The sequence below is a fragment of the Arabidopsis thaliana genome, chromosome 3, assembly GCF_000001735.4.
Source record: "Arabidopsis thaliana chromosome 3, partial sequence".
Taxonomy (NCBI): domain Eukaryota; kingdom Viridiplantae; phylum Streptophyta; class Magnoliopsida; order Brassicales; family Brassicaceae; genus Arabidopsis; species Arabidopsis thaliana.
The window spans coordinates 17453026-17468610 of record NC_003074.8 but is presented as its reverse complement, the minus strand read 5'-3'; the positions used below and the strand labels follow the sequence as shown (position 1 = coordinate 17468610).

General features: G+C 36.8%; 4 protein-coding genes and 1 long non-coding RNA gene across 8 annotated transcripts; 2 read left to right on the top strand and 3 right to left on the bottom strand.

Annotated features, from left to right (window-relative positions):
- Positions 1–492: 492 nt before the first annotated feature.
- On the bottom strand, positions 493–3101 carry AT3G47400 (Plant invertase/pectin methylesterase inhibitor superfamily). Its single transcript, NM_114608.3, has 3 exons — positions 2232–3101; positions 1509–1844; positions 493–1420 (listed from the first exon to the last, which is right to left on the bottom strand). The coding sequence occupies exons 1-3, from the start codon at positions 2980–2982 to the stop codon at positions 723–725; spliced, it is 1785 nt and encodes a 594-aa protein (NP_190324.1). The 5' UTR covers positions 2983–3101; the 3' UTR covers positions 493–722.
- Positions 3102–3745: 644 nt separating this feature from the next.
- Positions 3746–9272, bottom strand: PHS1 (cytidine/deoxycytidylate deaminase family protein). 2 transcript variants are annotated; one of them, NM_001203097.2, is made up of 12 exons: positions 9111–9272; positions 8083–8184; positions 7895–7990; positions 6161–6539; positions 5924–6058; positions 5748–5847; positions 5547–5672; positions 5143–5456; positions 4917–5036; positions 4560–4811; positions 4349–4474; positions 3746–4216 (listed from the first exon to the last, which is right to left on the bottom strand). In NM_001203097.2, the coding sequence occupies exons 4-12, from the start codon at positions 6515–6517 to the stop codon at positions 3956–3958; spliced, it is 1791 nt and encodes a 596-aa protein (NP_001190026.1). In that variant the 5' UTR covers positions 6518–6539; positions 7895–7990; positions 8083–8184; positions 9111–9272; the 3' UTR covers positions 3746–3955. The 2 variants fall into 2 exon arrangements, with proteins under 2 accessions (NP_001190026.1, NP_190323.1); NM_114607.3 differs by having other exon boundaries at positions 3805–4216; positions 4349–4578; positions 4655–4811.
- On the top strand, positions 8468–8710 carry AT3G07745. The gene has a single exon (NR_141349.1). It is a non-coding gene; the product is annotated as an other RNA (long non-coding RNA).
- A 739-nt stretch (positions 9273–10011) lies between the features above and the next one.
- Positions 10012–10997, bottom strand: AT3G47380 (Plant invertase/pectin methylesterase inhibitor superfamily protein). Its single transcript, NM_114606.3, has one exon. The coding sequence runs from the start codon at positions 10814–10816 to the stop codon at positions 10208–10210; it is 609 nt and encodes a 202-aa protein (NP_190322.1). The 5' UTR covers positions 10817–10997; the 3' UTR covers positions 10012–10207.
- A 2883-nt stretch (positions 10998–13880) lies between these two features.
- Positions 13881–15188, top strand: AT3G47370 (Ribosomal protein S10p/S20e family protein). Of its 3 annotated transcripts, none has more exons than NM_114605.3 (4): positions 13881–13992; positions 14150–14285; positions 14552–14665; positions 14798–15188. In NM_114605.3, exons 2-4 carry the CDS (start codon positions 14174–14176, stop codon positions 14938–14940), a joined length of 369 nt encoding a protein of 122 aa, NP_190321.1. In that variant the 5' UTR covers positions 13881–13992; positions 14150–14173; the 3' UTR covers positions 14941–15188. The 3 variants fall into 3 exon arrangements, with proteins under 3 accessions (NP_190321.1, NP_850665.1, NP_001030826.1); NM_180334.2 differs by having other exon boundaries at positions 13949–13992; positions 14160–14285; positions 14798–15133; NM_001035749.3 differs by having other exon boundaries at positions 13969–14285; positions 14798–15133.
- Positions 15189–15585: the final 397 nt, after the last annotated feature.

The following is a 15585-nucleotide window of genomic DNA, read 5'->3' as shown; positions in this document are numbered from 1 at the left end:
ACAAAAGCAGAGCATAATCTCGAAAATATATCTTAAGGTAGTAAGGATGCACATTCAATATTTTTTGGTTTGATTTTTAGGTTTCTTCAACCATGTCTAGTTTTTTTTTTTTTTTTTTTTTTGAATGAAAATTAACCATGTTTAGTTGATTGCTTCACCATATCTTATGTGTAGAGAAGATGGTAAACGTATTACGTATCACCTGACTTTGACTGTGTAGTTTTTTGGTGTAGATGTTCACAACAAATAGGAAAAGAATTGAATTTACTCTTCCAAGTTGCCACATGAATTTATCAACCATTTGGAGATGAATGATAACTAATCTTCTCAAACCATGATGATTGTCGCCCTAAGAAAATTCATAGAAACCTAATTAGGCTTCGAAACATAACTAGAATCTAGAGTACACCAGTTACAAGTCTAATCCTTTGAATATGTTTTCCTTTACTCTTTACCAATTTTCAAACTATTTTCTTGTAGTCCACTAACATTCAGTGAAAATTTTGTAACATTGATCAAAGCTTCTGTTTCAGATTTCAAGGAGGACCAAGTGTATAGTATACCAGATATGTACCACTGTCTCTATAATTAGAATGATTTTTTTGTTTGTTTGTTGAAAACAATATAAAAAGGTGATAAATAAATCAGTAATAAATAAAACAAGGATCACATACACACATTACACATTGTTTAGTCTTTAATATAGGACATGCTGACTCTCCTCACAACCCTGACTTGAAAGGCACGCCAGTGGCTGGCAACCATGAACCGCCGGCTATAAGGCTTCCAACCGTAAACCGAGAAGCAACCGCGGTGCTCGTTATGGCGTGGAATCCTTTCCACCGGACCCGCCATCTTGTGGAAGACCCCGGTCCAAAATTTTTATACTCTCCATAGAAAACTGTATTAAGAGCAAAATTGGATCCTCTTAACCAAGGAGACCATCCCAAGGGGCTGATCGAGTTATCTATATAGGTCTTCATGATTGTGACGCGTGAATAAGCTTGCCACGGTCGGCCTAAATAGGTCTTGTAAGCTCGGATCACAGGCTTCAAATCAGAAGCTGCAATTATCCTTGAGCTATGGATTGTTATTCCTGTGTTCTGAAAAGGGTCACCACGACCTTGAGCTGTTATGATGTTGGCTTGGCCATGAAGAGGGCGCCGGACGAGAATCATGCAGTTCTGGAAGACAACAGCTGCATTTCCGAAGATGAAGTCGATGGTGCCTGAGATATAACATTCCCTAAAGAACTGGCGTTGTGAATGGATGTAGAGGGTGTCTTGGAATCCATGGATACCGACACGGTAGAAAACAGAGAGGTCAGAGGATGATCGAACCGCAACAGCTTGCCCACGTAATGGCCCGGCCGTGTTGATGAATGTCATGTCTTTTGCTACAAACCTTTGGCCTCCAAAGCCTTCAAAAGAGTTGGGAAAAAAGACTTATTAGTACCATTAGAAGTCTTAAAGTTGGATTTAGCCAAGATTTTAAGATAGAGTTTTAACCGCCGGTTGCAGAGTTATAGGTGGTGTAGCCATGCTGGACGCTTCGGCCACTTGTGATGATTGTTTTTCTCTCGCCATCTCCGACGAGCATGATGTTGTGGTTATCATTGCCGACATCAATGTTCTCTCGGTAAACACCTTTCTTCACATATATCACAAATCTTGACTTGAATCTCCTTCTCGCTGCGAAGTTTATGGCAGCTTGGATCGACCGGAAATGGCCGGACCTGTCTTGTGCCACCACTAGGTGGGGACTCGATTTCGCTAAAGAGGCTGATACGAGTAATCGTCTCTCATGTCTTGAAACCCAGCTTGGGAAGTATTCTTTGTGGTTAGCTTGACAAACCAAACAAATTGGAATTTGGCCGTGTTAGATAAAGTCATGTTACATATTAACCGTATTCAGCTCAAATTAATATACCGTCTAACATGAAAAAGGTGTATTTTGGAGGAAAATAAAATTTTATAGCCTAAGGTGTAAATTAGTATTCATGCATGATTAATCTGATTACGTGTGAACAAAGATTACGTTAAACGTAACAGTTTAATTTACTTATAATTGTTGTATCAAAATAAATTTATTACGAGACAACTTATAAGCAGAAAACGATTAATTTGAACAAATTGGCATGCATATTCGTAAATGAGGAATCTAATTAATTGAAGTAATTTTGATAATTTTTTGCTTTGACTCAAAGTAATTATAATATTCATAGAACGTACCAGTAGTCGTATGATCATGTTGCTTCATGAGAACTCCATTGACGGCCAAGCAGTTTCCAATCAAATCCGACAAGTTCTTGTTGGATATCACCGGCATGACGAAATCCGAGACGTTAAGATCCTCGGATCCGGAACGGCACGTCTCGATGTTGGTCTGAGCCGTGCTGAGCCACGTTTGTGCGTCGAAGTCCGTACATTTGACATCACTCGAAGCCGCCGGGTTAAGTCCCTTGAGCGTTCGGTTCAGCTGAGCCACCGTGTTTTGGAAGAGATTTACGCAGTCTGACCAAGCGGCTTTCCTTTGGTTGTTGGTGCAGCTCGGTCCAAACTTAACGGTTTGACTGTGTGTGATCACGGCTTGGTCAAGTGCTACCTTGACCAGCATCCGTAAGAACTCGGACCGGAACCTTGGTGGTCGTAGGTTAATGTTGTTTTGTGAGCTCTTCCGGAAGTAGTAATTGCATGTCTCAGCGTGTGGAGTCTTGTTGCACCACCATGTCATGTCCCCGGAGACAGAGCCGTTGTTGATCGGAGATGGCGCAGCCACCGGTCCAGGAGATGGCGGTGAGGTTGTAGAGGGACTCGAGGTGGGGGTTGGGGATGGTGCGGTTTCTGGTGGTGGGGAAACATTATGGTCCCACGGAGGAGGAGCATCGGTACCACCGGTGAAGCCACTATCATGTACGGCGGAGGAGAACGGTAGAAGAAGAAATGAGGCCAAGAGGCAAATGTGAAAGATGCCTCTAAGCATTTTTTTGAAGTTCTTGGGTATGAGTTTGTATGGGGAATTGAGAAGTTTCTTGGTGTGATGTCTTAACTAATTAAAGGGAATTTAGTTTTGTATATTAAATTAGTTAATAATTGTTTTCTAGAATTATTATTTTGAGTTTGTGTGTATGTACTTTGCAAGTGATTGTTATTGAGGGGAGAACATGATGATGTGTGTTGTCTTTGCTTGGGATTGTATTCATATGATATCATGACTTACATTCTTATTTAGCAACCTATGATTATAAAATCATATAATATCAAACACCTATATAAAGGTCTATAATTGATTCCATTACATATTTAAAAAGTATTAAGAAAGAAATGTCAAAATGAAAGAAAAGAAGAGGAAAAGTGACTTGAAAGGAAGAAGAAGAAAGATGTGTTTTTCCAATGTTAAAGTAACCTTCCATGTGCTTTTAGCTCAGTTTCTACTCTTGTAGTTTCAAGCATACGCAAACTCTTACAACAATCCTTGTTTATGTTACTATGATGATTATATGATACATATTTTAATATTTGTGTTATGTAACTCTTTTAAGAGTTTTACTTTTATGTTGAGTATTTTCTGACGTTGTCACCAGCTAGTGTCTTCGTGACCACCTAGTGTCTGTTCTTCTCGAAAAGTTGCGACCACCTAGTGTCTTCTTTACGAAAGGTGTTCCTATAAGCCTTGGAATTTTCACTGATCCGGACCAAATCGAATTGGATTCTTGAATATGTTGGATTGGTTTTAAAACCGAACAAAGCAAATAAAAACTCTACCGTTACCATTTAAAATACTCAGTATGAGTTAATGTGAATCAAATGGTCTAGGAAAACTATCATAATGTTACAAACTTACAATAATGTTATATAGGTTAAAGAATTACAACAATGTAAATGTCAAAATTGAGGAAAACTGAAAGTTTTATTGATAACTTTTTGGAATAAATATGAAAGACTATCATCATCCATCAGGCCGAAGAAGTCTTTTCAGCTGAAACAGAGGATTCGCCCAGATACTCAGAACGAAGCTGCATAAGCAGTCGACCAAGATAGTTAAGCCCTTCTCCTTCACGGCCACCTCCCCAGAATAGATCGTGCGGTGAAGCCTCCACGAGAACTGTTCCAATTGTCGAGAGCAACATTGATTTCAAGTGAGGATAAGTTGAGAACTTGCATTTTAAAGCCTTGTACATTACTTCTATCTTCACATCTTCCCAATCATTCCGAACCTAAAACAATCATTAAAGCGAGAATGCAGTATTATTGATCCCCTGAATAACGATCTCGATTCTCGAGAGATCAACAAACGAGTGAAAACTGCTTTGATGCTCGAAACTGGACAATTCAACTTTTATTCATACCAGTTCAGGTTTCTGTCTCAGTGTTGATCTGCCTATCAGAGCTGCCTCCTCTGGACTTCTAGCTGTTCTAATTTTCTCAACGCAATCATATGCCTTTGGATTTTCGACCCCAACAAACTTGTTTGCCTTTAAAGTTTTTGGGTGAAGGATCAAGAGATTATGTTTTTTTGAAAGAGCAAGATACCATTTTACATGGACTGTTGTGTGGTACCTGATAGTAATGTTCCACACTGGACCAGGTCATGTAATCATCATTCTCCTCGCCATAGGGCATTCGAATTGGATGTGGAGAAAAATTTGAGAAACTTCCATAGAGGTCCCATGTTTTGTAGAAGAATATGATACTAGGTTCAAAGGGGTCAACACTGGGGTCAATCTCGACAGTTGCATCCTCTGATGGGATAACAGGTAAGAGGTCTGGTATGGGCTGAAGAAATCCGCTGACAAGCATGTCGGGACCAACCTGTAGTTCAAGGATTTAGATTAAACCCACGGAACTAAGAGGCCAGATTCAGTAACATGGTTAACTTGTCACAGTGAATGTTAATTCATAAAGCAAAAAAATTACCTGCTCATAACAAACATCAATTAAATTCAATGCTTGTGTCATCTCTACCATCCCAAGGTCACCCACAGGGGAAGGTGCTTTACTCCCACCGATAATTTTTGGAGCAACGAAAGCAACAACCTGAAAAATGAATTACATTGAGAGAAAGAAGTGTAAGAAAATGAGGTTTAGCCAGACAAAAACATAAGATGACTACAAATAAGTATGGATATAGTATAATGGGTACCTTGTGGATGACACTGGATGATATAGCAGATGCAGCTAATGTTCCCCCACACTCCCATAGTATAGAAAGATATCCACGGAGATGGAAATATTCCATAACTTCTCTTGGATTCAACATGTCAAACTCCACAACTTCAACACCCTTGGACGCAAGCAATTTCTGGAAACTCTTTCTTGCACCCCTTTGGGTAACAACTATGGTAGATACTTCCGAGACATCCCATAGATTAGCTTTCTCAGGAAGATCAAGACTCTGAGTCATCACAATTCGTGTAGGGGTGTGACCCTGTCCGTGTCTTGCAGTCAATCGAGGATCTGCAGTTACAAAATTGCACAACTTTCACATATCTATTCAATATGTTGTAAGCATCCGTAAAGATGCGAGATTTAAGATACAATATTTACCATCTTGGCGTACTGTGTTTCCTCCAACTATCACAGCATCACTTCCTCCTCGCAACTCGAACACTCGGGTTCTAGAGAGTTTACTACTTATCCATGCTGCATGTCCACTACTCGCTGCAATCTTACCTATCAATAAACAAAAAAAACGTTAGCTAAAACAGCTATCCTACAAACATATGAAATGGAGGTTGAAATAGTTACCATCAAGAGTCATGGCATACTTAAGAACAGAGAACGGAACTCGAGAACAAGCTCTATGAATCAAAGGAGCATTCACAAGAAGACACGATTTCCGAGCATCCTATAAGAACTTGAACATTTAGTTAACAGAATCCTAACAATTAACTTCAAATTGAAGAGTAAGAAGACATAGATACCTCAAGAACTTTACTCTCAAAGTCTTCTCCAAGAACATTAACTTCGATACCATGACTTCTTAATTCACGAATCGCAGAGCCTCTAAGATGTTGCAAAGGATGCCTTATTCCAACAACAACTCGTTCAATTCCTGCCTAATCTATACAATCTCAATTTGGTCAAATTGTTTCCTAATATCACACAATCATTGGCTTATGGCTTATTCACAGAAAAATCTAAGAGAAAGAAGCAAAAACCTGAACAAGAGCAGATACAGCAGTGTGGTCACCATGACAATCACCAGGCTCCATGTTTAAATAAGCAGTGGCGCCTCTAGAAAACTCTCCGGCAGCTTCAACAGCCAACGCTTCCGCCGGTTTAGTACCTTGAGCGTATAGATATCCTTCTCCGGCGACTTTACCGGAAGAAGTGGCGATTACACAGCCGAAATTAGGGTGAGGTGAAGTAAGTCCGGCGGACATTTCGGACAAATCGGCGGCGCGTCGGATAAAAGCGGCATCAGTCGTGTGGTAGTTACGACTGTTGTCGCCGTTTGAGAGAGTGGCTCTGCAGATTAACGGAGACGACGAAGAAATTCGAAATGAAAGAGCCATTGAGAGAATCGATTTGCCTAATCTGTGCAAACGAAGAAAAGAAAGTTTTAAAAGTTATGCAATGTTATTTGGGCTCATGAGACATAAAGAAGAAGCCCATATAGGCCCAATAAGAAAAATCTATTATACATAACATTATCTGCGTGATCAACGATGAGGGATTTGATCCATTCTGTCACAAACCCATACCAAATGTTTTTTTATCAGTTTAGTATAAGACATTATTATTTTGAGTTTTCTTTCATATAATAACAAATTTAACGGCAATGATAAAGGTAAGTGCACTCGTTAAATCCACAACTAGGCCATAGTTGTGCCTATAACACATTGTTTAAACTTCCATTTTCATGAAAAAAATTTTATATAAGAACCAAAGCATAATAACAATCAACATTATGGATCTTAATAATTAAGCATTGGTTTGTATTTTCAGATAGTTGACAAATCTTCATAATTTACTTTTCACAATGTATGGATCATGCCAATTCAAAGAAGGTTCTATGGTTAAGATCAGACACTACACTTGAAATACCTGCGGTTTCAGATAGAAAAGGTTTACTTTTAAATGCATAAAGATAAGCAACAAGTTCATATCAACCCAATATAGGACTCCACAAGATAAAACCAAAACTGCAAATACAAGTAAACTATACGCCAACAAAGACAACAATTTCAATCACAAGTAGAGTATTCATGAGAAGTAACAATCCAAGAATCTTAACTCAAGAAGAAGAAACGTACTGCAAATACTAACTGAAACAAGGAACACCCAAATTCAAGTAGGCAGCTCCAACTTTGAAGCCAATGAGAGTGACATATCATACATCTCAAGTTCTCTAAATTATCATCTACTCAATACTCAACCTAAGAACAGCTTCAATTCTAGCTCGAAAAGAGTACAAGTGTAGCAATACAGATGCAGTATGAGTCAGGATCCAGCGTGGTGGACCAACCCCAAGAATCAAACTAGTTTCTATTGACAGGCTCTAATCAGTGCTTTGTGCCGTAGTAACAGTCTCAACTATCAATGTCAACAATTCATTTTTGTTTCTATAGCTGAACTAAATAATTTCACCTACTCAACTTCCAGATTCAAACAGAGACTATACTACAGAGATAGTCACAGTGCTAATGCATCCAAGCTCTCCTAAAGTTAACATAACCAACTCGATTTCCAATAAACAAAGCCAGGAATATCATCAATTCGTGCTTATGGAGCTTCAATATCAATAAATCCAGTGCAGACATAAGTGTCTGCAAAAGAATATATGATGATGACTTAACATATAAAGCAAATAGATTTTCCCTAGAAACCAACTCAGACACATAACCTAATTTGTTTCAGAAACAAACTAAAAATCAAGAGAAAAATCTTACCAAAGAGTTGGAACTGATACAGGAAAGAAAGACAGTACATCACCGGATTATGTAAAGAGAAACTCTTTGAGCTCTTTTTGCAGGAACTCTTTGTGTCTGTGAGGTAAAGAGAAAGCAGACGAATTATGTAAAGTGCGAAATGTATAAAAGGGTCACTTAGAAACTGCGAAAAGAGAAGAAATTATTACCAAGTATTTGAGCTAATCGGAAGCAGGATTTGGATCACTTAGAAGAAGAACTTGATACCCATTCAACACACAATGGCAGCTCCTATTATAGATTTCAATCACCTGCATTTTCAACCAAAATCATGAGGCATAATTTATGTGCAAAACTTAAGGCAAAACACAAGGAATTGTAAAGAATGTCAAAGCTGATTCATTCAAGAAGTACGGTATAAAAGACATCAAATAAGTTGAATTTAATTGGTCAGTCAACTAATTTAATCACAGACTCACTAATGAGTAAACATATACACACTATCATACTACTCTGGACCAAAAAGACATATACAACTAATTTACCAAAGTTCCAGCCATATTTCAAAACTAAAAAGCTGTTAATGAAAAGAGAGACAGAGGAGAGTCGTCTGCAATTATCTTGACACAAATTTCGTCCCTTCCTTATTGTTTTTTCTTGGTGAGCTATAAAGATCAGTCTATAGTCAAAACTATAAACATACAAATTCAAACAGAAACATATCCAACCAAAAAGACATTTATATGTAGTCTCTGGTCTTGTTCAATGTGTTGCAGAATCAATGATATAGAAACCCAAAAACACCGATATAAACGGAAGCAACAGAGGCCAAATTCTCAAGCAATCCTCAGCAAATTGAAACTCGATACTTCACATACATAACATGTCTGAATGTATGAACTACTAATAGAAAATCGACACTTCAACATACAAAAACAGACCCAAAAGAAGAATCTGATTCCCCAAATGTGAAAGAAAACATGAATCGACCCACAAGTTCAAATCCAATTTTACAGCGACTCACAAGTTCATAGCTACACAGAATTCAATTTAGAGAACACACGAACACACGTTTAGTGAATCAAATTTAGAGAACACACGAACACACTTTAACCCAGATTTCTTCGAAAACCATTAAACCCCAATCCTATGAATCAGATTCCAAAGATAGAGAATCTATCAATCTATGAGAATATAAAAATGAGAAAGATGAAAGACATATAGAGAGAAATCGAACCTTTACTTATGGCTTCTCACAATCAAAGAAGAGATTTTGAAAAAGAAGAGATCGAAGAAAGAAGATTGAAGAAGAAGAAGAAGAGAGTGTTTGGCAGAAGGAGATCGAAGAAAGAAAAAAAGGGAGACGTCGTCGTTTACTGTCAAAGAAGAAAAAAAAAAGTTGTAGTCTAATAGGGCCAGCCCTATATAAGCCCGAAATATTTTCAGCAAAACTTTATTTAAGCCCAAAAGTTTATCCTTTGATCAATTTAGCATTCTTCAATTTCGCCGTTTTTCTAGATTGATCGATGGGTTGATCGTCATTTGTATTTTGTAATATGATTATATCAAGTATCTGTGATGATGATGTAATGGACGGAAAACAAAATACTTTACATAATAAATCATTCAGTATGCATCTCAGAAAAAGTAATTCTTTCATGTATAGTAACATGGATAAATTTAAACAAATTCAATTTTAAATAGATTTTTTTTTACAGAAAGTATTTTCACTATAGTTGAAACCTCTTGACATTCTACAACTAATAACATCATAAAATTTAAATGTGATTAATCTTTAAACGCAATTTTTTTGGTTGACAAATGAGGACATAGCTTCTGAGACAACAACGGCCTATCTATGGAGAGATGGCGTTATACGGTAGGGCGGTGGTCCAGGAGAGACATGTGCCTATCTATGTGAGAAGATTAAGGTTAGGTTGAGGACTTTCTAAACTTAAGAAGGGGTATAATAGTAAGTGATGGTCTAGAGTGAGATCTACACTCAAAAGTCAACACCGTCCAAACTTCAACGAATGTGTCGGCGTCAACGACTCTAACGTTAATTGTATTTCTAGTGAATTAGTACGTTAATTATACGTCTAACTGCTAGAAATCTCTGCAAACGCAATTTTAGATCGCTGGTCGCAAAAAAAGAAAAACGCGTATTAACTTAACAATGTTATACTTGTACATTCATTTTTAATCAAAATTTATCCAGAATTACATCGGATTATGCATGAAACATTTTAAGAAATAAAATTTCCCTCGAGCTGATCCACACATTCGTAGCTCAAATTACAGAATTAAGAACAAAAAGAAAATGTATTACATTATTTAGTATTTTTTAGCGAAAGCATTGATCAAGGCTAAAGCGTTACTAGTTCCTCTTCCCAAATTCAAGATCCGTGCCCTTACTGAGTTCTTTACCCGCCCATCCATGACCCGACCCGCAAACCCATCGGAGCAAGTGTTTGCATTAGTCAAAGCAGCGCTGGTCCACGTTTGAGCATTGCTCATGTGGAACCAAAACTGGTCACGACCTTTAGCACTACCACACATCTTCACTTCATGGATCGACATGGTCAAACGGTCAACGGCATCATGGATCTCCTCGATGCAGTCCTTAACGGCTTGAATCTCTCGTTTCTTGAGACTAGTGAAACGCCCCAAGCGCCAGACGAAGACCTTGGTGGACTGGGCCTGAGTCACGGTCACATTGAGTGCGGTCTCGGCTAGACGTCGAGGGCTTGTTTGGATGGAGTTGGCGTAACCGGTGAGAGAGTTGACGCATACGGTTGGGTATGTTGTGGCTTTGCAAGAGGCTTGTATGAAGTTTATAGCACGTTTTGAAGTTATTGCGGCTCTGGGGGCGGAGGACGACGCCGTGAGAATAGCCGTGGATAAGAGGAATAGAAAGAGAGTGTAGAATATTTGTTTTGCCATTTCTTTTGAAATGTTTTGGTTTAGATAATATTTGTGGAGAGGTAAAGAGTTGGTTTTGAGTTTTTATAGTGGACTAGTACGTACTCTTTGGTGTACGTTTGGTTTTTCTTAGGGTTTATAATAATAGAATAATTGATATGCTTTGACTTTGACGCTTTGGTTGATTATTTGTTTTTCCAACTGAGGTCTAGATTATTAGTTGGAAATAACCAGAATTGTCTGCTATTAAGTATTAAGAATGTACTATGGCAATTATATTCATTTCTTCTTCTTGACCCAAAAAGTAACATGGGAATGAAAAGAACAAAATAACAAACGAATATCTAGGATTTTTCGTAAATGATCATCAGAATGGACTTTTGGTGTGAACATGGTTTAACCTTTTGTATTGTTGTTATAATGAAAACAGGTTGATCTTTATCATCGATTCATTTCCAAGGAATTATGGCATTTCAACGTATACTTATTTTACATCTCCATTCCAATATGAATGAAACATTTTAGCATCACCATCAGTCACAAATTAACAAAATGTTCATTTTTATTCGCTTTATGTGTTTGAAAAAAAAAAATATACGTATAGATATATCATATTTGTAATGGATACATATTTGTACTATCATGCAAAGTATCTTTTGCCTTTACGTCAATATATCAAAGTATTTTATATTCACCCGGCAACTAACAAAAGATAGAAATTGGATTGTGCGACTAATTAATGAAATTCATAAAGAGATGGATAGTGGATTTGACCCTGAAATCGTTCCAATTGCAACAATAGGTACACTTCTAATTAGTCTGATCCACGTCCAAAGATATGCTATGTAACCAAATTAGGCGACTAGTGTATCTCATATTTTTTTGATAAACCCTAATGTATGTATCTCATTAATTATTGACAAAAAGATGTACAGATTAAGTTAAAAATTAAGCATAGAATAATAGAGGTGATGTTAACAAAATAACATGTAAAAAAATTGTTCATTTGGCGACTAATGAATCTTATGATTACATTTTTGTTTCAAGTTAAACTACTTAATTAAGATAAATACACACACATATATATATTGGTCAAAGGAAAGAAAAAAGGTCTATAATACATTAGTTTGGGAGCTGGGATTTGGTTTCACATGCACTTATCTGATATCTCACTGCTCTTTTTCAATATTTAAATTTAAAGAGTTTCACACTTACCGTTTTTTTTGGACAACTCACACTTACTTCAATCCTCTTTCAACCGTCAAATTTAAGAGTTCAAACTTATCTCAATATGCTATCTTTCAATCGTCAAATTTATTCAGAGTTTCACATCCCGTTATAAAATTTGAAAACGATCTTAATGCCATTAGCATTGCTTTCTTAAGTGGGTTTTAAAATTTTAATATTCATTTTTGTTGGTGTCGCTTTATCTAAAACGTCTCTTACAATTTCTTGCAAAGGCACGTCAAAATGCAAAGAAGCCAACAATAGCTATATGCACGTGATGCGTCAATTGTGATCCATAAATTTTTGGGGTCACGAACTTACGATACGGCGGCCGACATATATATCACTTTGTAGTGGTTCTATTTAAAATTCAACTCATTACCAAAAAAAAAACTCAACTCTTATCTTAAAAGTATATCTCACTTTATATAAAGTAAAAAATTACTATATCTCCAATTGCAACTCTTATTTTAGTCAGACAATTGAAGAAAAAACTCACTTTTTTTTTTTCCTTGTATATATTACTTGTTTCACTTTGTATTTTACATGACTCGAAGTGTTATTGAACTTCAGTATTAGTCTATTAGAAATGTTTTCAGAAAATAAGGCACATCGAAATTTGATGGAGAAGGCAACAATAATTATATGCATGTGATGAGTAAATGCGATCCATAAAGTTCTGGGGTTACTAAAGTTACTATACGGCCCATACCATATCTTGCTATATAGATTTGTAATTGATGTATTCAGAACTCAACTCTTTTCTTATATCTCATTTTAATTTCAGTCGACTATAAATTAACTAAAATATCACTTTATTACCCTTTTTCTACATGATATTGTGTTACTTATTACTTATTAGCAAAAATAAATATTGTGTTACTTCATATATGACATAAGTCAGAACTGTTGGAGGATGAAGGCCACTACCACCGATTCACGTGGTCGTGAGTATTGATCGCATTATTTTTTCTTTTTCTTTTGACTAAGAAGATCGCATTCTTTGTCACATGTCAATGTTAAACTAGGTAACTACATACGTCATGTAGGAAGTAGGATAAATTGATAACAATATTAATTTTTAACTTTTTCCGTCCAAGAAAAAATTAAGTATGGATAATGCCATAAGGAACAACATTTTTTTGGTATGCTTTATACATCAAGTAACTTCGACCGGTCCTGGCAATAAATTATAGAATTTAAGTTTGGATTTGGAAGCAAATAATGAAGCTTTTTGAGCTCGGCCTTTTCTATTTTTGTTTGCTATTTGTTGTTGGTATGATAATTAGACAGAATTAAAATGACTCGCTACTTTCACTAAAGAGAGACTTAAATTTTATGGAAGATCTCCTTAGCTGCCACAGTTACTCAAGGCATAGCTTTTCCTCACTCAAACCTCTTCATGGATTTTGATGATTATCGAAATTAAAATGGTATTACTCTCATTCATCTTCTCCTACAAATGTGAACCTCATTCAACATTTTATGTTTCAAGCCATGATCTACTTCTTATTGGAAGAAAAAAAAACTCCTTGACGCGAGCACGACTCTTTTCTTACCCACAACTTTGAAAGTTTTCCCTCCTAAAAACGAATTACACCCACTAATATATATTCTGAATAGTACCCATTCCTTTTTGTATCAAGAAATCATTTGTACAAAACATAGATGGAGACTTGAAGTGGATGTTTTTGTTAACTATATAAAACCAAGACGTACAACGACACCATAGAGCGGGCCTAACATAACAGGTTTTTGACAGGCCTAGATTCCACAAACCCAAACAACGCAAAGAAAAATATTATGGTCCAAAACTAAAACGTCACCGTTTTTGTTGCTTTCAAGTAAAAACAAAAATGAAAACTTTAATTAAAACCCTAGAGAATAAAAGGTCTTCCTTCTTCACCACCTTCCTCCGCAGTTGCACACAAATTCACAACCGCAAAAAATCCTCTCCCGGCTTAAAAACGGTAAATATTCATCTTTTTTTCTCTTTGGATCCTTAATTTTTGTGGGTTATATGAATCGGCAACTATAAATGATAAAAATACGATCTTTTGTTGAAGTTGTGTTGGGAGATTTGTTCTGTGTTGATTGAATCTGTTCTTATATATGTGACTTTTGCAGAGTGATAAAGAGGTGTAACAAAACATGGCGTATGAACCGATGAAGCCCACGAAAGCTGGTTTGGAGGCTCCTCTGGAGCAGATTCATAAGATCAGGATCACTCTCTCTTCAAAAAATGTGAAGAACTTGGAAAAAGGTTTCACCTTTGGCTTCTTTACTCTTTTTGTTTCAGTGTTGGAATTGATCAGCTGTATCTAGAGTCCTATAGAGTTTTAGGGTATTAGTGGTTTGTTTTTTGTTCGAAGCTAGAAATCTAGGAAATGTCAGATCCCAAATGTGGCAAGATTGGATTTTGGATTGTTGTAATGTTATTGATTGGTCTTTCTGATTTGAGATTAAAGAATGGATTCAGAGAGTTGAATACTGAATAGTTCTCTCTCTGTGATGCTTTTGTTTGATTAGTGTGCACTGATTTGGTCCGTGGAGCTAAGGATAAGAGACTTAGAGTTAAGGGACCAGTGAGAATGCCCACTAAGGTTCTTAAGATCACTACCAGAAAGGCACCTTGTGGTGAAGGTAACTCTCATTTCATCCTCTCTGCATCTACATTCTTCAAATGTTGCTAAACTCAAGTATTGCATCGAATGTCTTTTCATGCAAAACAGAACACTTTTCTTGACACGGTTTCATGGTGGGTTTTTGTATTAGGTACCAATACTTGGGACAGGTTTGAGCTCAGGGTTCACAAGCGTGTCATCGATCTCTTCAGCTCCCCTGACGTTGTTAAGCAAATCACGTCTATCACCATTGAGCCCGGTGTTGAGGTCGAGGTCACTATTGCTGACTCTTAGACACTTGGTCCAAAACCGCTTCAAAAGAGTGTATTTTATCGTTTCTGGTCCTACATTTTTGTTTGCAACCTTGTTTCTTGGGTTTTGATAGTTCTGAGGTGGTTTTTGTCTATCGAATTTTTTTCATCTATAAGAGACCTTAATGAACCAGTTCAAGATCTTGCTTTCATTCTTAATTTCAACTTGTTACACTAAAAATGTGGTAAACCGAAATAGAACTAAGAATATGGTACTGTTTTAAACGAGGACACTAGTCTCACTTTCCATGAACCATTTCTTACGCATCCTCGAACCCCTGATCTAGAGCTGGTGCAAACCATCGAAAGAACTATGTCCATATGGTTTCTAACCTTAAGCACGGGACAAGCACATGACCTTCTAAGGGGTGGCCAATTATACTCGATCCTGATATATTTTCCATGCCGTGTCATTCTTCTACTACAAGACTCGAACAAATGCTAGACCATACTATGTCAATAACTAATAACATGTTACATATACAATAGCTTTGTTTTTGGTTTAGGACTCATAAGCGTCAATAATCCAATATGATCAGTACTGATGAGATCTTGGATCAAAATGTCTAAATGACATCTATTTAAGCTAATGAGATTTTCTATGATCAAGTTACTTTTTCTTTTCTTA

What these genes read in the sequence shown, in the direction of transcription:
- AT3G47400 (NM_114608.3), bottom strand. Translation starts at nt 2,982, where the DNA reads ATGCTTAGAGGCATCTTTCACATTTGCCTCTTGGCCTCATTTCTTCTT. An exon ending in ACATGATCATACGACTACTG is followed by an intron (nt 1,845 to 2,231) that starts GTACGTTCTATG and finishes TGGTTTGTCAAG; the next exon opens with CTAACCACAAAGAATACTTC. An exon ending in CTATAACTCTGCAACCGGCG is followed by an intron (nt 1,421 to 1,508) that starts GTTAAAACTCTA and finishes ACTCTTTTGAAG; the next exon opens with GCTTTGGAGGCCAAAGGTTT.
- PHS1 (NM_114607.3), bottom strand. Translation starts at nt 6,517, where the DNA reads ATGGCTCTTTCATTTCGAATTTCTTCGTCGTCTCCGTTAATCTGCAGA. An exon ending in TTGAGAGTAAAGTTCTTGAG is followed by an intron (nt 5,848 to 5,923) that starts GTATCTATGTCT and finishes AAGTTCTTATAG; the next exon opens with GATGCTCGGAAATCGTGTCT. An exon ending in AAACACAGTACGCCAAGATG is followed by an intron (nt 5,457 to 5,546) that starts GTAAATATTGTA and finishes TTGTAACTGCAG; the next exon opens with ATCCTCGATTGACTGCAAGA.
- AT3G47380 (NM_114606.3), bottom strand. Translation starts at nt 10,816, where the DNA reads ATGGCAAAACAAATATTCTACACTCTCTTTCTATTCCTCTTATCCACG.
- AT3G47370 (NM_114605.3), top strand. Translation starts at nt 14,174, where the DNA reads ATGGCGTATGAACCGATGAAGCCCACGAAAGCTGGTTTGGAGGCTCCT. An exon ending in TGTGAAGAACTTGGAAAAAG is followed by an intron (nt 14,286 to 14,551) that starts GTTTCACCTTTG and finishes TTGTTTGATTAG; the next exon opens with TGTGCACTGATTTGGTCCGT. An exon ending in AAAGGCACCTTGTGGTGAAG is followed by an intron (nt 14,666 to 14,797) that starts GTAACTCTCATT and finishes TTTTTGTATTAG; the next exon opens with GTACCAATACTTGGGACAGG.